At 43.2% G+C, this 15,331-nt stretch overlaps 1 protein-coding gene across 1 annotated transcript; it reads left to right on the plus strand.

Moving 5' to 3' along the window:
* Nucleotides 1-7,711, plus strand: ATP6V1G2 (ATPase H+ transporting V1 subunit G2). Its single transcript, XM_058170843.1, has 3 exons — nt 1-384; nt 593-693; nt 7,062-7,711. Exons 1-3 carry the CDS (start codon nt 303-305, stop codon nt 7,233-7,235), a joined length of 357 nt encoding a protein of 118 aa, XP_058026826.1. The 5' UTR covers nt 1-302; the 3' UTR covers nt 7,236-7,711.
* Nucleotides 7,712-15,331: the final 7,620 nt, after the last annotated feature.

Genomic DNA, 15,331 nt, shown 5'->3' on the forward strand with positions numbered 1-15,331 from the left:
CCATATTAGTATCAACCGCAATGATTCGCTTAGCAACCGTGGCAAGAAAGATCGTAAAACGGGGCCAAACTCACTTTAACAAACGTCTCGCTTCACAAAGAGAGATTCTGGGCTCGACTGTGGTCGTAAGTCGAGGACTACCTGTATCTTGGCAACAATTAAGCAGCAGAAACGCTGGAGCAGTCGGGCACTAGGACCTTGAAGTGCTTTGCTCAGAAGTGGTACCCACTCTTGCTGGAAGCAGAAGGCATCACCAGAGCCTCTTGCAGCATCGTTGCTACGCATCTATTTGCTACAGAAATATGGCCAGCCAGACGCAGGGAATTCAGCAGCTGCTGCAGGCAGAGAAGAGGGCTGCAGAGAAGGTGGCAGAGGCCCGAAAACGTGAGTTGGAGCTCCCGGTTATTAGGGAAGATGCTGGAAGTGGGGTGGAGGCTGACCAGCAGAGTACCCAGGTTCTCAAGTGGAGAACGGCAGCATCTTTCCCTTTCTCGTGGAGAGGAATGGCAGGGATTTTTTATTTTTTTGAGGAAAGCTGGGCCTTGAAAGGTCATCTCTGCCTTGTCCTTGGACTTCTTTTTCTCCACCCCAGGAAAGGCCAGGCGGCTGAAGCAGGCCAAAGAAGAAGCCCAGGCCGAAATTGAGCAGTATCGCTTAGAACGTGAGAGAGAATTCCAGCAAAAACAACAGGCGGTGAGATGAAGGGCTTGGGGCTTACTTAGCCTTTGCAGTGATGAAAAAATCGAGGATGAAACACAGAGGAAGGGTGGGGAGGGGAATAAAAGATGAGAAGGGGGTGTGGATGATGGGAGTCGGAGCTTCTAAGAAGCCTGATGGGAATTTTGGCGAGGACGAAGAGAGAAAGGGTGGTACAGAAATCTGGAGAGATGAAGACTGGAGTTGGCCTTTACAATTTCCATTGCAATTTAAGGTAGGGAGTTTTGCACCAAGATCAAGGTTTTTGAGATACTTGGCGAGCCCAAATGTTTTGCTTCCTATTGAAGTCGAGGTATGTAAGACCATAATGTGGCCACCTTGAAAACAAAATACAAATAACTCCCCGAATAGAAACACATCTAAAGATGTAATGGAATGTGTGGGTGACCTAGGGAAGTGACGCTGCCTAGAAAAGACGAGAAGCAGGAGCCCACAATGGCCTAACAGCGAGAAGAAGAAACTTAGGTAAGACCCACTCAAATGGATCAAGCATTAAAAATGGTGATGGGAAGGTTGTATTTTCAGACTTACACATTTATGTTAACGTAGCCTTACAATGAAGTAGAATTAGCTCACCTGGTTGGGTTTCCCATCTGGATTACCTGGGGAGACCGACAAAACATATAACCCTTCACTGTCCCCAAGGTGCTTTTTCAAGAGGCAACTGGACTTTCTTGTTTTTTCTTGAAGACGTTTCGCTTCTCATCCAAGAAGCTTCTTCAGCTCTGACTGGATGGTGGGGAATGGAAGGATTTATACTCCTTGCAGACAGCTGGTCGTTTGTTGTGATCCGCCAGCAGCCTGTAGAGCTGGTAGAGCAGTCGGACATTGAGGAGGCTGGGGAGGACAATGGGTCAGTCCTAGAGTCAGGGGAAGGCCCAGACAAGGGCTCTGCGTCAGAGGCAGAGATGGGGCCAGGGCCATCTGGGAGCGATGTGCAGACTCTGGAGCCTCGAGAGGCAGAGGAATAGGAGGAGCCTGTTCCTAGTGCACACATGCAAAGAGCTGCCAGAAGGCAAGAGCAGCTAAAGCAAAAGGACGGCTCAGGAGTAAGGCCAGGAGATGATTGGGCCCTCCCATAAGGCTTAAAAGAACAGCAATGGCTGGGTTGGGTTCTTTGTAGGAAAGCAATGTTGCTACAATTGTTTCTTATCTCCTGTTTCTGAACTTCATGGGGTTCTTGCCAAGAAAAGTGTTTGGCAGGGTGCCAAAGAAGACAAAGGTTTGTGATGAGGCCAAAGGACTTTTTCTGAAGGACTTTGTTTTGGAATTAATTTGGACTAAGCGGAGAATGAAGTAATTCTCAGCTGTTCTAATAAAATATGTTTGTTTAGGACTGATTGTGTCTGGTAATAACTACTTGAGCCTAGGTCACGACAATCCTTTTAGTGAGTTGTTAAGGTCACCTGGAAGTTTATCTGTGTCATCAAATGACTAACTGTCTGCAAGGAGTATAAATCCTTCCATTCCCCACCATCCCGTCAGAGCTGAAGAAGCTTCTTGGATGAGAAGCGAAATGCCTTCAAAGAAAAACAAGAAAGGCCAGTTGCCCCTTGAAAAAAGCACCTTTGGGACATCCATGACCTGGATGACTGAGAATCTCCATAGACATAACCCTTCACTGTTTTTTCCTGGTTCCTCAAATCATCTGTCAAAGTTGCCCACCTCACTTCATCAAACAGTAAAGCCAGTCTGGGAATGTTTCAAAATCATCCCTAGATTTGTGGGATATAAGGATTCAATTGCCTGATCACCTGATCTTCCACCTTGGAAAGCTCACAAAGCAATAGCCTTCCCAAGCAAGACTATAAACATTGTTGACAGAATCAGATTTTTAACAATTATGATATTTATTCTTTATTATTGAGCAGTGACTTTTGTATTGTCTTATTGCTTCACTATTTTATTTATTTTATTTATTTATTTATAATTGGATTTCTATACCGCCCTTCTCCCGAAGGACTCAGGGCGGTTTACAGCCATATTAAAATACAAGTATAAATAGCAATATTTAAAAACAAATTAAAACCAAATATTTAATGGCCAAAACAACTAAAACGGTCAAGGACCGATTTAAAACCCATTTAAAATTACAATAAAATATTTCTTAGGCTAGCCCCGCACGATGAAATAGTAAAGTCTTCAGTTCACGTTTGAAGGGCTGGAGGTCAGGGAGTTGTCGTAACCCCAGAGGCAGCTCGTTCCATAGGGCCGGTGCTGCCACAGAGAAGGCTCTCCCCCTGGGGGCCGCCAACCGACATTGTTTGGTCGACGGCACCCTGAGGAGGCTCGCTCTGTGGGAGCGCACAGGTCGTTGGGAGGCTATCGGTGGCAGAAGGCGGTCTCATAGATAGCCCGGTCCTAAGCCATGGAGTGCTTTAAAGATGATAACCAACACCTTGAAGTGCACCCGGAAGGCTATCCTCTATCACCCGCGCGGCCGCATTCTGGACTAGCTGGAGCCTCCTGGTACTCTTCAAGGGGAGCCCCATGTAGAGAGCATTGCAATAACTAGCTGTTAAGTTGGAACAAATTTACAGTAGAGGTAGTTCTCGAGTTATGACCGGTCATTTAACAATTGTTTGAAGTTACAACAGACTCAAAAAAACGTTATTTGTGATCAGTGCTCAGAGTTACAACTGCTACACAACCCCTGCAATCATGTGGTTGCATTTCAGGCACTTGGCTATCACATTTATGACCAGTTGCAGCATTGTGACTTGTTTAGCGACCATTGTAAAATTAGTTTTAAAATTGAGTCAGGTCACACAGGGTACCTCAACTTATGACTATAATAACTTATAACTGAAATTCTGGTCCCAAGTGTATACAGGTAGTCTTGGACTTACGACCACAGCTGAGTCCAGAATTTATGTTGCTAAGTGAGAAATTTGTTAAGTGAATTTTCTCCCATTTTATAACTTTCCCTGCCACATTTGTTAAGTGAATCACTGCGGTTGTTTAATTAGTAACATGGTTGTTAAGTGAATCTGGCTTCCCCATTGATTTTGCTTGTCAGATGCTTGCAAAAGATGGTCACGTGACCCCGGGACATTACAACCATCATAAATACCATGTTTCCCTGAAAATAAGACCCTGACTTATATTTTTTTGAACCCTGAAATAAGCGCTTGGCTTTATTGCCATGCGCTCAATAGCCCGATTGGGCTTGTTATCAGGGGATGTCTTATTTTGGGGGAAACAGGGTATGAACCAGTTGTCAAGCATCTGAATGTAAATCACGTGACCATGGGTCGTAAGTGTGAAAAATGGTCATAAGTCACTTTTTTCAGTGCCATTGTAACTTGGAATGATCACTAAGTGAACCGTTGTAAGTTGAGGACTACCTGTACATGTGTGAGCTCAAATTTGGAAGTACTTGGTGGAAGCTAAATGAGCAGAGTGTACATGTCTTTGAGGAATCCTTGATACTCTCTGAGTTTGGTTGCTTTCTTGCAGACATGTCATTACCCAAACTAGGTAACATCATCAGTGTTAGTAGTCGGACGATGTCGTGTCCCACTCCTCTTCCGACGGCCAGGTCTGGGAAGTCTGTATCAAGCGTGGCCACGAAGCCTCTGCAGCTTTGCCAAATTCCTGTCAGAGTTCTCAGGGCAGGCAGGAATCAAAGGTGTGACTTCAGCAACCAGATGAGACTTTGCTTGACTCAAGGAATGCCAAAAAGCAGATCCTTTATATAGGCCATGGGGTGTGGCTCCATGACTCAGCACTTATCCAGGCCTGCCCCTCCCTTCCTTTTGCTGACGTCGCCTCTCCATTCTCCGGAAGCGGGGATCCGTCCACTGTGTCTTTCCGTCCTCCTGCTCTGCTGCCGGCAATTCTAGCACGTGGCTGGCTTTGTGCTCACACGCTGTAGGAGGGAGGTTTGTTTGCTCATTCTGTCCGGGCATGGTGCCAGGGCTGGGGGCTGGAGGCATGCCAGGCCATTCCTCTTCACTATCAGTCTCTGGCTCAGGTAGCAGGAGATGGGAGGGGCCCGGCTGAGGAGAGGAGGGCGGGCAAGGCACAACAGACTATCTCCTACCACAACTACTAGCACTGATAATGTCGCCTATTTTGGGTAATGAAATGTCTGCAAAAACAAAACAGCCAAGCTGAGAGAGCACCAAGAGATTCCTTATTTCAACCGTGAGGTACATATATTCCCCTTTATTGGTACATTTCTTTATTATTGGACAGCCAGGAATAGTAGGAGGCATGACAAAGAAGTCATGGAGGGGCAGGTCTGGAATTTCAGGCTTCCTTTTGGGCTCATTCCATTTCAAAGTAAGTATACCAAGCCTATTGGAAGCTGAATTGAGTTTAGTTTAAAGTTTGTAGCAGGAAATTATTATTTTATTATTTATTTTATTTTTATTTGTTTATATTTCTATACCGCCCTTCTCCCGAAGGACTCAGGGCAGTTTACAGCCATATTAAAACAATTTGTACAAACACTAAAATGATTTAAAATGAAATATTTAAATTTAGGTTGATTCCTTAAAACCCATTTAAAATTCCCAATTAAAACTATCAGGCCAAGTCCTGCACGATGAAACAGCCATGTTTTCAGCTCGCATCGGAAAGTTCATTATGTCGCTGTTCCATACTAAATTGCCAAGAATTTCCTCTCTGAACATGCCGACTTCCCTATCCTAGTGGAAGGGAAGAAACATGTTCAGTTTTTATTTGGAATACTGGATTCATTTCAGATTAAATTTCCTTATTGGAGCCTCGACTTAACGTCCACAACAGAGCCCAACGTTTCTGTCGTTAAGGGAGATATTTGTTAAGTGAGGTTTGCCCCACTTTACGATCTTTCTTGCCACAGTTGTTAAGTGAATCACGGCAGTTAATAAATTAGTAACCCGGTTATTAAGTGAACCTGGCTTCCCCATTGACTTTGTGTCAAGGTTCCAGAAAAACCTCTTCTGCATAAAAAAAACTCAGAAGCCATTGTTTTCCAGAGTTCTTTACTAGCATGAGGAAACTGGCACACGATGAGTGAAATTCCAAAACTGAATTTCCGGATTCTTTTCCCAGTTATACAAACCCCAAAAGTCCCGCCCCCCTGACCCCTTTGATGGTCACATGGTCCCACGTTCTCCCAGTTCATTTGAATATCTTCTTGCCACTCCTCCTGCAGATGTGAACACCATCCGACCTTGACCGCTTGAAGAATGTTACCATACCCCTCAACCCCCCTTCTTCCCCTCAGGGGAAAAATGTGGCAGCGTCTGGAACCCTAAAGTCTAATATGGTTTCCAGGCCTGACACTTTGCTTGTCAGAAGGTCGCAGAAGTGGATCACATGACTTTGGGACTCAGCAACGTTCATAAGTATGAACCAGTTGCCAAGTGTCTGAATTTTTGATCACCTGGTCCTGGGGATACTGCAAAGGTTTTAACTGTGGAAAATGGTTACACCACTTTGTTCAGTGGCATTGTAACTTTGAACCGTCACTAAATCATCATCATCTTTTTCTTCTTCTTTTAACAACCCTATAATCACTTGCGGGGTGAAGGCAACTGAATGGAGCTGAGGTGTTTACTGGCCGGATGCCTTTCCTGTCGCCAATGAGGAATTTTGTTCAGCAGATATATTCTCACTGTGCCCAGAGAGACAAATATCTGCCTCTATCTAGGATCGAACTCACAGCCTCCTGATTGTGAGGCGAGAGCTCCATCTCTAGACTACCACGTTACTCTTTGAACTATCACTAAATGAACTGTTGTTATTTGAGGATTACCTGTGTGTTGTGTCTCGTCCAATCTCACCTCAGCCGGGGTCTTCTTATCTGCTTCCGAACACGGAGGAATGTTCTAGTATGCCTCCCGGCCCCGGCCCTGGCTCCATGCCCAGACAGGCTGAAGAGGAAGAAATACCTCCAGCCCCCAGCTCTGGCTCCATGCCCAGGCAAACGGAACAACTAGATCCCTCCCCCTCCTCCACAGCATGTGAGCCTGAGGGAGGTCTATTACCAACAGCTGCCGACTGGAATGACCCTCGCGTCAGAAGACTTGATAGGCGGAGGCAACAGAAGGAAGGGAGGGGCAGGCCTGGATAAGTGTTGAGTCATGGAGCCACACCCCATGGCCTATATAAAAGATCTGCTTTCTGGCATTCTCTGAGTCAGGCAAAGTCTAAACATATCTTGCTGAAGTCACTTTCTGGTCTCCTGCCTGCCTTGAGAACTTTGCTAGGACTTTGGCAGAGCTGCAGAGGCACACCTGATTCGGATTTCCCTGACCCGGCCGTCAGCGGAGGAGTGGGACACGACACTGTGTTAGTGCTTCATTTCTCCTTATTTTGGAACAACCTTTATTTTTTTTCTTCTTCTCTAGGCTCTGGGCTCGCAGGGGAATCTATCCGCAGAGGTGGAGGCTCAGACCCGCAAAAAATTGCAAGCTATGCATGGAGGGCAGGCTCGAGGCAAGGACCAGGTCTTGCGTCACCTTCTCACTACTGTATGGAATGTGCAGCCCCAAATTCACCCCAATTACCGCCTGGCTGTCTAAAGGGCCTAGTGCCCCTGCCTGCAGTTGTCTGGTGGACTTCTGATGTACTCCTTATTCTCCACACAATACACTTTAGATGCCCAAATACCCAAGTTCCCTATTTCCACCTATAACTTCACTGAATCAAACAGGTTTAACATCCTGTGCTCCCTGAGGCTTCTCATTCATCCTTTCTACTTCTTTTATTGTATCTTGAATCAAGGCTGTGAATTGCATTTGATAGTCTGAGTAATCCATTCTGCCCAAAAGATGCAAAAGCAAGCAATCAACTTTCTATTCGTTACTGGACACTGACTGCACACTACATACAAAAGGCACACACCCGTTTTCAAAGTACATCTATAGGTTATTTTCTATTCCCCAGGATTACAGGTAGTCCTCAATTTACAACCATAACCGAGCTTGCAATTATGGTTATAACTGTGATGAGTCATTAAGCAAGTCATTATGTGACCGCTTCTGATTTTATTTTTATTTTTTTGCGGTGGTTATTTCACAAATGCCATGGTCATAAAGTAAACCCACTGTTTGCTATCTCCTTTTTTTTGGGAAGTAAACTGGAACTAAATGCTAGTTTCCCAAAAAAAACCCATCATAACTTGTGCTTATACATCCACAAGCACACTGCAATGAGCTATAAGCAAGCCAATTGGGAAGCATCCAAAATGAGATGTGTGTGCATGCGAATTTTGAAATCAGATTGTCACTTTTTCAGGGTTTGTCGGAATTTTGAACAGTTGTTAAGCATCTGGACGTAAGTTGAGGACTACCTGCAGTTGTTTTGGGGTTTTGGGCTTAGTTTTCATTTTTAAAAGGACTTTAAAATCCGAGGAGCTGATCAGAGGTGGGTTTCAGCAGGTTCTGACCAGTTCTGGAGAACAAGTAGCGGAAATTTTGAATAGTTCGGAGAACCGGTAGTAAAAATTCTGACTGGCCCCGCCCCCATCTATTCTCTGCCTCCCGAATCCCAGCCGATTGGGAGGAAATGGGAATTTTGCAGTAACCTTCCCCTGGAGTGGGGTGGGAATGGAGATTTTACAGTATCCTTCCCCTGCCACGCCCACCAAGCCACACCCACAGAACCAATAGAAAAAATTTTTGAAACCCACCACAGGAGCTGATCCCTCCAAAACAGGTCCATATTCTTTCACATCCCAGTGCTGGATCTTTCCTTCCGTATTACACAACCCTGTGGCATGAAAAGACGTGTCTGGAAATGTGAAGGTTGCAAGGTTACCCTTGCGTTACTCGCTACATGTATTTGTGCGCTGAGACCAAGAGGTTCTATTTCTGCTCCGTTGTACCCTGCTTAATTTGTTTCCTTCCTATGATCTCGACAATCTTGTTTATCTGTAAATGAACAGTTCAATAAAAATGGCAGGCAGTTAAACAAGGGGGGAAAAAAATGTAGTGTTTTGTTTTTCTTGACAGTTCTGCAGCAGGAGGTATTGTGGTATAATAGTCCTCAACGTACGACTGCAACGGAGCCCAAAATTTATGTTGTTAAGTGAGAAATTTGTTAACTGAATGTTGCCCCATTTTACGACTTTTCTTGCCACGTTGGTTAAAGAAATCGCTGCAGTGGTTAAATTAGTCACACGGTTGTTAAGTGAATCTGGTTTCCCCATGGACTTTGCTCATCAGATGTTCACAAAAGGTGGGGGGGTGTCACTTGATCCTGGACACTGCAAACCGTCATAAACATGAATCGGTTGTCAAGCCTCTGAATGTAAATCACGTGACCATGGGGATGTTGCAATGGTCATAAGTGTGAAAAATGGTCATAAGTCACTTTTTTCAATGTGGCTGTAACTTCGAACGGTCACTAAACAAACAGTTGTAAGTCGAGGGCAACCTGCCATTGTTGGTTTAAAACCACGTGAACTGGCTGCTCCTTCCAACAGAGCAAGATTTCTCTTTCCTAATCTGCCATAATCCAAACATTTTTGCAATTCATCTCTCACTGTCTCCTACTAGTGTATGTCGGAATTGCAGAGCATATGTGAAGTCAGAGACGCTGAGACAAACTTGTGCTTTTATATAAATAAATATGTTTTAAACCACTTAGAAAGGACTGTAAAGCACTGTGAAGCAATTTATACTGTAAGTCTAAGTCAGTGGTAGTCAACCTGGTCCCTACTGCCCACTAGTGGGCGTTCCAGCTTTCATGGTGGGCGATAGGGGTTTTGTCCGATACTGAAGCACTTTTCTTTTTTTTTTATTTAATTGACTTTTTTGAAAAAATTTCATAGCATTATTTAAAAACATTTTCATTAAGTTTACATAAAATTCCCTGTGACAATTTAAATTTCTGAAAATATACTATTTATATTGCCCGCGCATAAGTTTAGTTCACGTTATGTAAGTGAAACTAAATGGCGCTATAGTGCAACCGCAAACAAAAGATCCTCGTCCTAGAATAGCTCGCGCATCTCCCCCCACAATACCCAGCTGTAACAGACAAGCAGAGCTGGTAGCCAGTGCCCCCCCAAATCCAATCCACGATGCGCGAGAGGCATGCGCAGACGACGATACACAGCGCATTACTGTGGAACCGGTGGGTGGTTAGAAAATTCTACTACCAACAGAGATTCAAAAGTGGGCAGTAGGTATAAAAAGGTTGACTACCCCTGCCCTATACCATTCCAGAGGAATAGTTGTTCAATCTCTTCTTAAAAACATCCAGTGATGGAGTACCTACAACTTCTGAAGGCAAAGTTGTTCCACTGATTAATTGCTCTCACTGTCAGAAAATTTCTCCTTAGTTCTAGGTTGTTTCTTTACTTGGTTAGTTTCCACCCATCGCTTCTTGTCCTGCCCTCAAGTGCTTTGGAATATAAATTGACCCACTCCCTTCTTTGTAGCAACCCCTTAGATATTGGAATACTGCTATCATTGTCACCTCTAATCCTTTTTCCCCCCCACTAAAGTAGACATACCCAATTCCTGCAAAATATGCATTTTGTGTATTTGCAGATGAATTGAATTGTGAGCTGAAATCAAGAAAAGTTTTCACTGCAGGCAATATTGGGATTGTTTCTTCAGGCAGAAGGAAGGACATAAAGAAAACAAAAAGTGGAAAGAAATAGATTTTGTTGCTAAGAGATGAGATGAAATACACACCTGCAAATTAATGGGAAAAGGTAGATAACAGCTGGTTAATTTAAACAAAACTTCCCTCAACTCAGTGCTCTCTGATAGGGAGTCATGCAAATGAACTTGATGAACCTGTTCAGAAATCATTAGAAAAACACAATTTAGAGAAAAGTGGCTTGAGCCCAGGAGAAGAAAAAATATTAGGTTGGCTTCTTCCTGATTCCTTGGATGATAAGGAGGGGAATAAATATGCAATTGGGCATGCAAGATTTTGTTACTATAGCCCAGAGGTGTGCTGATAAATGTTTAAAAACCGGCTCTGCCAACTCCAGTGCCTCCATGGCGCCATGCCGCTAGCTAATGGAACAGCCGATTGGCATATTAAGGATTGTCATTCAGCTCTGCTTTCTTTCAGCTTGCAAAATTCCCAAAATTGTGACCATCTGCTCTTGCAAGCAGGTAGAGGCCAGCTACAGCATAAAATTACTATAGTCTAACTTGGCCACCTAATGAGAAGGAAGGACTCACTGGAGAAGAGCCTAATGCTGGGAAAGATTGAGGGCAAAAGAAGAATGGGACGACAGAGAACGAGGTGGCTGGATGGAGTCACTGAAGCAGTAGGCGTGAGCTTAAATGGACTCCAGAGGATGGTAGAGGACAGGAAGGCCTGGAGGAACATTGTCCATGGGGTCGCGATGGGTCAGACACGACTTCGCAGCCAACAACAACAGCAACAACAAATTTAACAAAGTATAGTTCTAGTATATTTTTTATTTCTTTTTGTCACAACAGTATACACAAACAATTGTCATAGATAAAACAACATATCTTGAAGAAAATATATATATATATGTAAGTAAAAAAAAATATGCATCAACTATATTAATTTGATATAATGAAGAGAACAATAGGACAGGAACGGTAAGCACTTTTGTGTTCTTATGCACGCCCCTAGACATCCCCAGTTTCTGTAATTGTTCATTATATGTTTTGTCCTCCGGTCCTCTAATCATACTGGACGCAGTCAGTATTCCAAGTGTGGTCTTACCAGTGCAGTATAAAGCTAAGTATTCTTCTGTGTTGGTTTCCTATCCTGATTCTTTTTTTTAATCATTTTTTATTTCATAGACAAACAAACATACAATACATAATCAATCATTCAGTGTATCATCTCGTACATCTTTTGTGTCTTCTTCTTACACCTCCTATGTTCATCATTTCTTGGTTTTATCCATTCATTTGTTATAACATTCTCCCCGCATTTTTTGCTTTGCTGTTAATACATTTATCTATGTTCACTCTCCCCATTCTTCTTCCCTTGTTTCATTGCAACATTACCCTATATATATAACAAAACAAATATAACCCCCCCAAGCACATCCTAGATCTGACCAACCACTGCCTATCCAACACATACTTCATCTATAATGGACAAAAATACAAACAAGTAGAAGGAGCACCCATGGGATCACCCCTCTCACCTGTCATTGCCAATCTCTACATGGAACACTTTGAAACCCAAGCTCTAGAAAAATCTGATCACAAACCCAAACTCTGGCTCAGATATGTAGACGACACCTTCATAATCTGGCCACACGGGAAAGAAAAACTTGACAACTTCCTCACACACCTCAATAGCCTACACCCCAAAATACAGTTCACCATGGAAACAGAAGTTAATAACCAACTTCCTTCCTGGATGTCTTAGTCTACAGAAACCCAATGGCTCCCTAGGACACACCATCTACCAGAAGAAAACACACACAAACCGCTATCTGCACGCACTCTCACACCACCACCCAGCACAGATCAACTCCGTAGCCAAGACACTCATCTCCAGAACAAAATGCTTAGCTGATGAACAACACCTAAAACCCGAACTAGACACTCTCACTAACGTACTAACATCCAATGGATTCCAAAGAAATAAGATTACCAAGCTAATCCAAAAAGAACCCCCCACTAAAATCCAAGACAGAGAACAAGAAAACGGCACAGCCCTCCTCCCATATATAAAAGGCACCACAGACAGAATCAGCAAGATCCTCCACAAACACAACATCAAGACAGCATTCTGCACAAACAGAAAAATATCCACCATCCTAAGAAACCCCAAAGACAAAATTGAGTTAGAAAATCAAGGAGTATATGAAATCCCATGCACCGCCTGCCCCACCACATACATTGGACAAACCAACAGAAGAATAAGTACACGCATTGAAGAACACAAGAACTCATTCAAAAAAGAGGAACCAACTTCTTCCCTGGTCCAACACTTTAAAGTCACAGGACATGATATTGACTTTAAAAAGACCAGAACTATCGCCAAAACTGAACACTTTAACAACAGAATAATCAGAGAAGCCATTGAGATAGAAAAACGCCCACACAGCATGAACAAACGAGATGACACCTCCGCCTACCAGCCATTTGGAAACCCGCCCTTATTGACAAACGAGTCCCTAACACGAGGAATGACACCAGACCCACACTCACAAGGTCCACACAGGATGTCACCACCGCACATCCACCCAGAAAGCAGACCCAAACCCACACTGATCATGAAGCACGACCAAGGACCAGAAGCCAGACCGCAGCTGCAACATTAGCCATTTCAAACCCCTCCAATCCATTCATGCAGCAGACTGACACCCACTATGAAGATGTAGCACGACCACAAAGCCAAACAACAGCTATGCAGCTCACCAGCTCAAATCCCCCTGCAGCACAGACTAGACTGAGCACAACCAAGCCCCCACCAACACAGGACACACCCCAGCCAATCAGAGCACAGAAAACCCCCATCCAATCAGAGCACAGCCAAGCTCCCACCCAATCAGTTCAAACCCCACTAGCAGTTAAAAGGAAGAAACAGCTGCGATCACACATTGCTCCCAGAAGCACGGTTGAAGCCTGAAGATGACGAATGAGACTTCGAAACGCCGCCAAGACACTTCCAATTTTACACGGAGAAAACCCGAACAACCAAAGACCTATATACAAACACCCGTGAAAACCTCAGAAAACAAATATATATATATATATATATATATATATATATATATATATATATATATATATATATATATATATATATATATATATATATATATATATATATATATATATATATAGGGCTGACAGTTCTCTGGATGTGTAACCCTAACCCTCTTATCATTTGCCCCTAGCATGCTAACTGTTTTTATGACCACATCTCAATACAAGTTATCATGCAAATCGACATCTAGGAGTCCTTAAGAGAAGTACAGCTGCCAAAAAAAGACAATGCAATCCTAGGCTGCATCTACAGAGAGAAAGTATCAAGATCACGTGAAGTATTAGTACTGCTTTATACTGCATTGGTAAGACCACACTTGGAATACTGACTGCGTCCAGTATGATTAGAGGACCGGAGGACAAAACATATAATGAACAATTACAGAAACTGGGGATGTCTAGTCTAACGAAGAAGAGGACCAAGGGTGACTTGATAATGGTCTTCCAATACTTGAGGGGCTGCCACAAATAGGAGAGGATTGAGCTAGTCTCCAAAGCACCTGAGGGCAGGACAAGAAGTAACATTTGGAAACTTACCAAAGAGAGATCCAACCTAGAACTAAGAGAAATTTCCTGACAGTGAGAACCATTAATCAGTGGAACAGCTTGTCTTCAGAAGTTGTGGATGCTCCATCGGTGGAGGTTTTTAAGAAGAGATTGACAGCCATTTGTCCAGAATATACTATAGGGCCTCTTGCTTAAGCAGGGGGTTGGACTAGAAGACCTCCAAAGTCCCTTCCAATGCTGTTACCCTGTTACATCTATTCACAGCACACCATGAATAGTTCATAAAGGACACATTGGAAGGCTACCGCACAGATTATAGGATGTAGAACACGGGGCTAAATCTCTTCTGCTTCAAGTCATTGATTCGTGATGAGAAGAGGCTTTGGAGTCCACTTGGCATTTTTTGCCTGCTCAAACTATTATTGAGTTCTCTATAGGCTCAGCCTAGCTTTCATGCACTCTTTCTACCAGACTCATGATCCCTGATTTACCATCATCCTTGTCAATCTGGCAGCAAAAACAATGAATTTAATGCAAAGAAATAACATATTCTGATGAGAGAGAGGTTTCCTGAGGATGGGCTCCAGCATGAGTCTGAAAGCTTAGAAGACTAAACCTCTGATCTCGGTGACTGACCCAGATTGAATCCTGCAACATTATATATGTATAACGTATATTTGGACACGTATATGTGCCTTCATTCGTGAGAGGAATAACTGATTCTAACTGGACGATGCCTACAGTATAACATTTAACATTGGACCAGCACTAATAAATTGAGGAATTACATTTTGCTTCTGCCCAAAGCAGTATAAGACCTAAGGAAAATATATTTCAGTTTCCAGATAAGTTGTCAAAAGACCACATAAAGAAGATAATTTAATTTTTAATCAAGACATTACTTTTGGCGTTTACCGGAGAAGGATCTGTTTTAGCTATTAATGACTAAAAGGAGTTGAGAAGTGGCTATGGTATGGAGACCTCTGAACTTTGGTGTTGGAGAAGACTCTTCAGAATATCATGAACAACCAAGAAGACGGTTCACAAAATAAAATAACTCAGAGTTCTGCCTTGAGGCACAAATGACCAGGTTTAAATTACCCTACTTGGAACATATTATACAAATACCAGCTCTCTGAGGTCAAAGAAGTAATTTCCAAATATTTATTTGGTAGCTCAGTAGCTGTCCGTTAACAGACAATGATAAAAAAAATTACCAGTATGGGAACATGTCCAAAGTAGTGATAATTTGAGCTTGATTATTTGAGTCTCGAAGAAGATTGGATTAATAGCTTTGATTTATTGTTTGGGGCAGAGGTTCAGCGTCATGCCACAGATTGCTGCACCCCAAAGTCACAGCCAGTGAGAATAGAAATAAAATGCCAATAGGACTGTTAGAAATCCCAAGGGTGCTTTTTCAAAAGGCAATCAGACAC

Source organism: Ahaetulla prasina, chromosome 2 (genome assembly GCF_028640845.1).
Source record: "Ahaetulla prasina isolate Xishuangbanna chromosome 2, ASM2864084v1, whole genome shotgun sequence".
Taxonomy (NCBI): Eukaryota; Metazoa; Chordata; class Lepidosauria; order Squamata; family Colubridae; genus Ahaetulla; species Ahaetulla prasina.

Coding starts and splice junctions, on each gene's coding strand:
- ATP6V1G2 (XM_058170843.1), top strand. CDS start 303: ATGGCCAGCCAGACGCAGGGAATTCAGCAGCTGCTGCAGGCAGAGAAG. Junction 385..592: donor GGTGGCAGAGGCCCGAAAAC/GTGAGTTGGAGC, acceptor TCTCCACCCCAG/GAAAGGCCAGGCGGCTGAAG. Junction 694..7,061: donor TCCAGCAAAAACAACAGGCG/GTGAGATGAAGG, acceptor CTTCTTCTCTAG/GCTCTGGGCTCGCAGGGGAA.